At 40.2% G+C, this 9,301-nt stretch overlaps 1 protein-coding gene across 1 annotated transcript in view; it reads left to right on the top strand.

The window, feature by feature from the left end:
* Positions 1–336: 336 nt before the first annotated feature.
* LOC104165513 (leucine-rich repeat-containing G-protein coupled receptor 5-like) overlaps positions 337–9,301 on the top strand; it is a gene marked incomplete at both ends in the record, with an annotated part of 42,871 nt that continues 33,906 nt past the window's right edge. Inside the window, 1 exon segment of the mRNA XM_009705163.1 lies at positions 337–489. Within this exon segment, the coding sequence (XP_009703465.1) occupies positions 337–489 (153 nt within the window).

Raw genomic sequence — 9,301 nt, 5'->3', positions numbered from 1 at the left:
TGATGCTACCATTTCCTTCTTTAACACTGGCTTTTAGAGAAGAGTAACCTCATACATTATACATGTGACAAGACAAATCACCTGAGCTTTGAGTTTAATTATTCAAAATAATGCCCTGTCTTTTTTCCACAGACATTTTAAAACCTGTTTTTATGTTCTTTCTTTTCTCTGATTATTTAAAAGCTCATTTTCAAACCACATGCCTTTATTAAAAAATGTCCATTATGGGATTAGGTTAGAAAAAAAAGATGATCATGTTTTTGTTAAAGGGGTTTTAATTTAAGATCAGGATGCCTTGAAGTCCTTGGTTTTTCCTGTGTTGTGCTGAATCTGCAGGATTCAAGATGAAAATTCTGAAGAGCTTAATAAAACTGCACAAACGGAAAAGTGGCAGAACCCGCTGGACAGTTCTGGAGAAAGAATCTGTCTGGAATCTCTGGTGGATCATGCAAGGATAAACTGGGCCTTTATTCAGGAAGTTCCTGACAGGTTTGTGTTTTTCTGTCAGAACGAATGCCCGCAAAACACCCTTTGCGGTCCTTCTAATACCAGCAGCATTAATGCATGTAGAGCCATGCGGTGCTGTCTTCTTCAGCCTGCCACAAGTCTGTGGAAGTTGAGATCCAAATGCCAAGGCCATGACTGAGAGGGGCATCCTTCACCTCTGTAACCTTCACAGCACTCCTCATATGGGACGGGAGAAGGAAGCCATCATGTGGGCTGAGGCAGTCTCTTTATACCCTGTGTGTGGTGTGAAGAAGAACACCAGTCTGCATCCCACCAACTCCAAACCCCTGAAGACATTCTTCTGCTTAGTGAGTGCCTTGACTTTATTTCTGTCCTGTATTTCATTTCTACCTGCCCCATTTTCCAGCTGGCATCTGTTTTGTCACCATTTGGGGGTGGAGTGCAGCAATAGCAGTATGTGGCAGGTACTGTCTTGTGCACTCTTGTGCAAGGTGAGACCAGCGGTCATCAGCAGTTGCTGTCGTATAGGAGGTGGGTGTTGCTGTGTTCATGTGTGCTACTTGTTCATCGCAAGGCAAATTAAGCCTATAAGAGATCTCCCAGAGTGTCTAAGCCCTCTAGTCCCAAAATGGTGATTTGTCTTTGCCCAGAAAGAATCATCACAATTCAGATTATTCTGAATAATCCTTCCGGTTTTCTGATGAAGCTGACTGGAAAGCTGAACTTTATGTGAATGAAAAATTGAGCAAAGGCTTTGGAAAAGAGAGGGTGAGGAAGGAAAAATGAGCAGAATCAGCACATTGCTTTGGAAGCAGAACACCAGGAATGAAAAGTTAAGTACCCAAATAATTGTAGCAGGCATGACAACCAAACAGAAAAGAAAGGAAGGCTTTAACAGCGAACAATGCAGAAGGAAAAGAAACTGAAATAAACCACTTCCTTAGATTTTTGAACTGTCTCACTTGAAAAAAAGGTATAAGGATGAGTTTGTCAGCAGAAAATGTCACACCTTCCTCTCCTTAGTAACCCAAACCAACGGTATCCCACCTTTAGCTCAACAGATTTCAGAAATGATAGAAGGGCTGGAAAAAATATGTAGAAATCTTCCCAGTGAACCCAGCAGTACTCCATTCACTACGGCAGGCAAAGCGATATGCTGTTTCACAACTGTGAAATCCTGCCTATTGGGTAGAACCTGGCATTAGGCACTCGTAGGCCTGGGATGACGTCCTCCTCCCATGGGAGTCAATGAGAGTTTTGCTGTTGGTATCAGTGGAGCCAGGTGTTTACCCCCAGGCACTGTTCTAGTGCTGACATTGACTTGCTGTGTTATAAGTTTTAAGACATGTAAATAGTAGGGCAACTGATTCTTTCCAGCATTTTTATAGCGTTTGGAATACCTAAAGAAAAGAGATCTTGGAAAGTTCATTTCGTGTGCAAAAAAAGCAGAGCAGACAGGTGCAGTATAGGGGGGACACACTTACTTCACGTATGCACGCAGGTGCAGTAGAGTTGACAGCAACAGTTTACGTTTGTTAAAGGTTTGTTTTGGCTACTGATGTTTTGTAATATTGTTCAACATTGTCTCTAGAAGACCCAAAACTGGTATTTGAAGCCTCAAACTGAGACACAGCAGTGGATTTGACTGAACAGCACTGGTTAATTGCTTGCTCTGAAGAGATTTGCTGTTGGTCGTCATAACAATCACAAGAAGTGGTGGGTCACTGGCCTCAGAATGAGGTTGCCAAACAGTGGACTATGTAAACACTGTGAATAAAAGGAAGGAAACAGGGATCATTTGTTCTGGATCAGAGTCTGCTGTCTCTGCTCATACTAAATATTAGCTTATCCTATGAACAGCCCAGCTGATCTCAGTAGAAATAGCCCTGAAGTATTTTGGCTTCAATATTTGTACAATATTAATTGTACAGCTCCGATCCCAGTAATTTAAGTTATTGGAAAGGGAAATAGTTTATCCAGAGAGAAGACACTTTTATACTAGAAGGAGCACAGCCCTTTTCCCTGAAGATTGTGCTGGTATAACCACATGAAAAATACATGCCAGCCTGATCCAACATGTGAGGTCTCTACCGGAGGTTTCTCCTTGGTAGGGCAAGTTAGTGCATCTCAGCCCTGCTCCTTGACCTGAACTGTTAAAAGCTAGCTCAGGTATTTCAGTACTCTGACTATCTGAAGGGCAACTGTTCAGCCACAAACAACATGTGTGGAGACCAGGTATACGTGATGTCAGTGTAAGATGAAGGAACTGGTCTTTCTGTATATTCAGACTATTTTATACCAGCCCATGTGAAGGTATCTCATGATGAAAGTGAATTTTGAACACTTAGGCAAAAGACATTTTACCTGATGGAGAAATACAGTGTTTTTAAATGCATTATCTTTGTAAGAATCAAGCTATACATATTTCCTGGCACTTACTATTGCAGAAGTTTGAGTGTTCAATCTGTCAGTAAAAAATCTAACAGCTCTGTCATTCCTCTGAGCTCTGTAGGAGGTGTTGGAAGAGGCTGTCAGCCAGCCAGGAGCTGGCAGATCTGGAGGCCCACTGTATTTCAGTGAACAAGCTCTGTCAGATGTAAAGGGAAGACATGCATCTAAAAAAAATCCACAATATCCTAGGTATAGGATCACCCTGCGTTACTCTAAACCAACACTGCCAACTATAAAAAACAGCTCTGCTTCATCTTCCTGATTTGTTTCTCCTCTATACTTTAGCTTGTGGTGGCACAAACAGCAATGCAATGAACCAGCTCAGGGAACTGATTTGCATTAAAATAATTTTTTCCCCTGCTGGATTTGTTTTAATTCATATCCGTTGCCAACTCTGATTCAATAGCATCCTCAAAAGGAATGGGCAGTGATGGGTTGGGGGAGAGATCAGGAATAATTCTTTTGGTAGCAACATTGGATGAAACTGAGTGCACTGGTAATATGACATCAGTTGGGTTGTCCATGCAATAAAGAGGAGATTCTGTGAATAATTATTTCAGCTAAGCAACAACAGAAAAATGACCAAATTAGTAATTCAGAGTAGAGTTCTAGTAGTTGTCATCTAGCATAGCACCATTTTCTTTGCTGAAACTCTTCAATTACTCTTCAACTACTCTTCAACAACACAAGGTACAACTAAGCTATAATAAAAGCAGAAGTGATAGTGCTATGTTAAAACAAGTCCAATCGTTTGGCAGTGTTGATCTGCTGCAGGGTAGGATGGCTCTACAGAGGGAAGTGGACAGCCTGGATCGATGGGCCGAGGCCAATTGTATGAGGTTCAACAAGGCCAAGCACCGGGTCCTACGTGTGGGTTACAGCAACCCCATGCAATGCTACAGGCTTGGGGAAGAGTGGCTGGAAAGCTGCCCCGCTGGAAAAGGACCTGGGGTGTTGGTCAACAGCCGGCTGGACATGAGCCAGCAGTGTGCCCAGGTGGCCAAGAAGGCCAACAGCTTCCTGGCCTGTATCAGCAATAGTGTGACCAGCAGGACCAGGGCAGTGATCGTCCCCCTGTACTGGGCACTGGTGAGACTGCACCTTGAGTGCTGTGTTCAGTTTTGGGGCCCTCACTGCAAGAAAGACCTTGAGGTGCTGGAGCGAGTCCAGAGAAGGGCAACGACTTGGGCCTGGAGCGCAAGTCTGATGGGGAGCGGCTGAGGGAGCTGGGGGTGTTCAACCTAGAGAAGAGGAGGCTGAGGGGAGATCTGATCTGATTGCTCTCCACAATGACCTGAAAGGAGGTTGTAGCCAGGTGGGGGTCGGTCTCCTCCCCTCCTCCCAATAGAACAAGAGGAAATGGCACCAGAGGAGGTTTAGATTGGATATCAGGAAAAATTTCTTTACCGAAAGGGTTGTCAAGCGTTGGAATAGGCTGCCCAGGGGAGCGGCTGAATCCCTATCCCTGGAGGTGTTTAAAAGAGGTGTAGGTGCGGTGCTTAGGGACAGGGTTTAGTGGTGGACTCGGCACTGCTAGGTTAGCGGTTGGACTCGATGATCTTAAAGGTCTTTTCCAACCTAAATGGTTCTATGATTCAGCACCAATGCATAGGAAAATGGGAACTTATAGACTGAATAGTGAAGAAGTTAACCAGAATTTTACTGAAAACTCCTCTGAGATAAAATGGTCAGTTGGGATCAAAGAGGTGGACTCTCGTCTTTGCTGAATGACATTTTTGCCATTTCCTTTACGAAGCCAGAATTTCACCCAATCTAGCATATGTGTATTTTGCAGTGAACCAGTTTGGGAGTACCAAGTTTATACATATGATGACTGGTACATTACAGCACACAAAGTAGCATTGTGCAGAGACCCTGCATTGTGAAATTAGTACAGTCATAGCAGCATCCTGCTGTACCTGGGATAATTAGCCTTTCTGAGGGCACCTAACATGGTGATGTAACTTCCAGTTCTGGACCCTGCTTACTCATCTGTACTTTGGGGACCGTTGCTCTGTGCAATGTAGGATATATGTTTCCTGCTGTAAATGCAGATGTGTTGTGCACAGATTTCCAAACTTGCACCATCACTGTTAGAATGTGTTTGTAGCAGATGCTCTCAAAGCTGTTTGCTTTTTAGTTCTTCAAATCCATGCTGTGGAATTGAGTTGAGGCAAATTAAGACCAGCAAAATAAATAACTTACAGTGTATCTTGTTACAAACGAAATGAGGCTGACCTTGATTCATTTCTACTCTCAGCAGCATCACTGAAGTAAGACTGGATATTTTGTTGAAGATGAGTTTTAAAATCGGTTTGTGTAGCATATAATCTATGCTGTGCATAACTTCCAGTTGGGTATTCAGCCCAGTTGACTGTGTGGCCCATAATACTTGATTAAGGAAAGTTGTACTTTATGACTTTGGGATTCTATTTTGAGTCTTTGTCTACGCTCAGATATATTTTGAATTAGTTTCTGCTATAGTCCATAAGCAAACTATGCTGTGCTTTTTGTAAATACTCTCCTCGTATAAATAACCATAATTTTGGAACAGCTTCATTGAATTCAGAAGGATGAAATTATAGACCTGGAATTAGAAGGAAATTGGGCCCCCAGTTTCTAAAACCAATGAATGTGTCCATTCATTCTGAAAAAAAGGATGTTTTCCTCTATTTTTGTTGGTTTTGTAACAGATAGGTGTAAAAATAAGCAACTTCTAGAGTTGCAAAAAATATTCTGAAACTAAGAGAGACCAAGGGTTTTTTTTTCCCAGACTTGGTCACTTCTAATAAATATCTTTTCTAAATTTAACTGTACTGTTCTTCATCAAAAATAAAATAAACAGTAACTGATAAACAAACAGGTAAAGATGAAAAACAAAACAAACATTCTAGTAGTTGTCTTCATAAATTACAATAAAACCTGGTATATTTTCCTGTTGTGTATTGTTTCAGTATTTGAACAAGATGAATCATGTATACAGTACTCATATAATCTATTTGAATTAGTGCAGCAGAAACAAGTAATAACTCACAAAGTAAAATAATACTAATACAATCTGTGGGCATGGGAAGAAGAGGAATTCCATTCAGTCTTCTTAATTGCTCCTGCTGGCTTCTGTATTATAAAATATTCCTTTACGTATTTAAACTTTAAAATATATGAGTTAAGTACAGTAAATGATTGACATGTTGGAATGTTTTTGTAACTTACCCTGGTAATTATTACTCAGCAAACTGAGTTTTCAGCGCCAAATGATCAGCTTTGATAGTAAATGGATAATTTCATCTAGGAAACACCGTGAATTTGATATACAAAAAAAAGCAGAGCACCAGAATCTTTGTACCTAAAATGAAATGTCAGGTCCTTGTCAGATTAATTCAGCACTGTGTGTGTTTGATCTGATCTTTGATCTTTACTTTCTTTTTGACCCTAATTGTTTGCTCTGCCCTGCTCCCTCTGCTGGAGTCTTGGATAAATTGAATGGCAAAATTGTTTCCTGAAAAGATTAATCATGCACATACTGTTTGCTTTACAAATGTTCTGCAGTCTAGATTTAAGTAAGTCTTTGATGGCTGTTTATATGACAGAATTACCTACTCTGCTCAGGAATAATGCACGCTGTTTAAAATGACTGTGTTACAGAGCTTCTGTGGTAATAAGGTAAATTTTGTTGTCTGTGACGTTAGAGGAACCCACTGGCAGGTGTTGGGAGTGCAGAATTTTGGCCAAAGCATTTTGTTAGTTTGTGTTAAATCCAGATGTGGCCTATCAGCCTGGTTTGCTGGGATCTGATGTTTAATATTCACTCTGTGGGTTATGGGCCAATACACAACAGCAGAGAAGAGGTGTAGACAGAGCCCTCCTGACCTTGCTGGATCACCTTTGAGGCTTCCCTAAGTTCAGGGCACCTGATCCTTCCCATAGATACCTATTTACGATTGCAATGGCTATGTCTTCTGTGAGCAAAATGCACTGCTGGAACCAGCACCACTGGTATGCCGAAGAAGGGAAGGAGAGTGCGAGGGGGACGGGGGTGTACTGTCCCTTTCCTGGCAGAAAGCTCGTCGTGAGCTGCACAGGCACACATACTCTCACTGCAGGGTCTGTTCTCATGTGACCACACAGCGTCATTTGCTTTTTGCAGGGCATGTTTTAATACAAAGATGTTGGGTCTCTGGGAACAATGAACTTCAACGTCAAGTAACAGAAATTTTCTGTAAAAAATTAGTAACAAGGAATCCTGGTTTAGCTTTGCATCACTTCTGTGTAAATTTTTAAAAGGGTAGAATGGGATCAGTTGCTGATAATTTGCTACTACAAATAATATTACATGAGATAATTAATTTTGAAATATTTAATTTTAGCATTTGTCATTATCAACGTGCAGGAGGGCAGAAATATCCATACTATTGCCATTTGTTATTTACTGTGAATACCTTGATAGAGAGAGTGCCTGCTCCATGTTGTGTCTATTATAGCTCGCTCTCTTCACTGCTTCTTCCTGCAAATCTACCACTTTTTTTCCAGACAACTTTTCCAAATACAAACATGTACAGCTTCAAATGTGAATTGTTTAGTGGAAATTGACATCTTAATCATAGTTTACTACAGAGTCCTTCAAAGAAAGACAGATGAAGTTTGAAGCTAGTTGTGAGAAGAAATGCTCTGATTTCATTGTCAGGAAGTGCTTACAGTGCTTAGTCGTGCGTGCTCATACTCTGCCCTGTGCTGCTCTGCATGGGTGTATTAAACATGCAAATACACAACTACCAATTTTAATGTTGATTTTGGAAGATAATGTAATGTAGGACCATTAAAATGAAAATACGGTCATTGTTTTCTGAGGCCGTTGGCAGCTTATGCATCACCATTTGGAAAACCAGTATAAATGCCATGGGGTGGACAGTGTGATCTAATGAAAAGGGCACTGGACAAATTGTCATCGGTGCTTGGTTCCTCAGTGGCGTATAACCTGCTGTTTGGCTGTGAGCATGTCACTTCGCCATTAGGTGTCTTAGTTTCCCTTCTGTAAAATAATGGTAATTATTATTCTATTTATTTATTGAGACCCTTGAATGAAAACATGCTATAGAAAGTTAGTTGTAAGAAATAGGAACTACTACTACTACAGTGTTGGCAATTAGATTCATGTACTTTAAGTAGCTGTAGCAGACGAAATTTTTTTTAATATCCATAGTGAAGCATTTGCATTAGTAGATGGCATGCATTTAAATAGCTGGAATATTCTTCCATCATACGGCAGAGCTAGTGAAGTATTCTGCCAGCAGTAGAAACAAGAGTACTTTCTTAAAAAGATAGGCATAACAAGGGAAGAACAGTAATTTTCACCCCTTTTCATTATTTTATATTACTACATATAAGATAGTGTCAAATTTTGCTCTAAATGGATTAAGGAAGTTATCTTAGTTTAGGAGCTGTTCTTAGCTGTTAAGAACTCAGGGAGTGCATTCAGTCTACTGTCAGTATTGTTATGTGAGAGCTTTATCTTTCAGACTTCCATAAAAATAATCATTAATACATCTTGTTGGGGTAAGGCAGGCCTAGAGAAATCATAATTAATAATCCTAATAATGTCTTAATCATTTTCTAAAAATCAAAGAAGTTGCAACTGTTAAAAAAAAAGATAAGCTACAAAATTCATTGTCTAATCCATAATATTGGATTACTGTATTAGCCCTGCAATGGGTAGACAAGTTTGTACCATTCAGTATACTAGAAGATTAGCTTAGTAGTAGGTTAACAGGTTGGTGAAAGCCAATAGAAACCTTGCATATATCGCAAGGCAGATTTTTGTTCTCCTTTAAAAGACATGAATATAATGTGGAAAACTGATCTTCCACAATGAATAGTCACTGAAACATCTCTTGTAATAACAGTTAATAACAGGTTAGTAGCTTGGCCTCCAGACTCATCTATTATATGTTAAGAACTAGTTCACTTAACTTGTTTTACTGGCTTTGGGGAATTCATTGTGAACTACTCACTTTTAAGATGGTAACTGGATATTTTTTCAGCATGCATATGCATGGACAACAAAACCGAGGGGAAAAAAAATCCTGTTGTATTTGCCTTTTTGGACTCTGTTTTGCAAATACTCAGAATTTGCCCAGGTAGTCACCAAGAAAAAACAGATAAATGCATGGTGCAGTTTGCAATATTTTCCGTTCTTCAAAGATTTCGTCACAGATATGATTTCTTTTGCAAGTCACCAGAGGCACAGTGCGGTGATTGATTGGTACAGAGTATAATTAAGATATCATTATAGCGAGCCGTGTTGCCAATGCAGTCATTGAAGCAAAACTTTATAAAAACTTTCATTTGCTGGTATCTTGCTTTTATAGTCAGCAGTTGGAAACAG

The sequence above is a fragment of the Cariama cristata genome, unplaced genomic scaffold (genome assembly GCF_000690535.1).
Source record: "Cariama cristata isolate BGI_N322 unplaced genomic scaffold, ASM69053v1 scaffold10258, whole genome shotgun sequence".
Classification (NCBI taxonomy): domain Eukaryota; kingdom Metazoa; phylum Chordata; class Aves; order Cariamiformes; family Cariamidae; genus Cariama; species Cariama cristata.
Note: the sequence above shows the minus strand (reverse complement) of the source record. Positions and strands in the feature narration are given on the sequence as shown.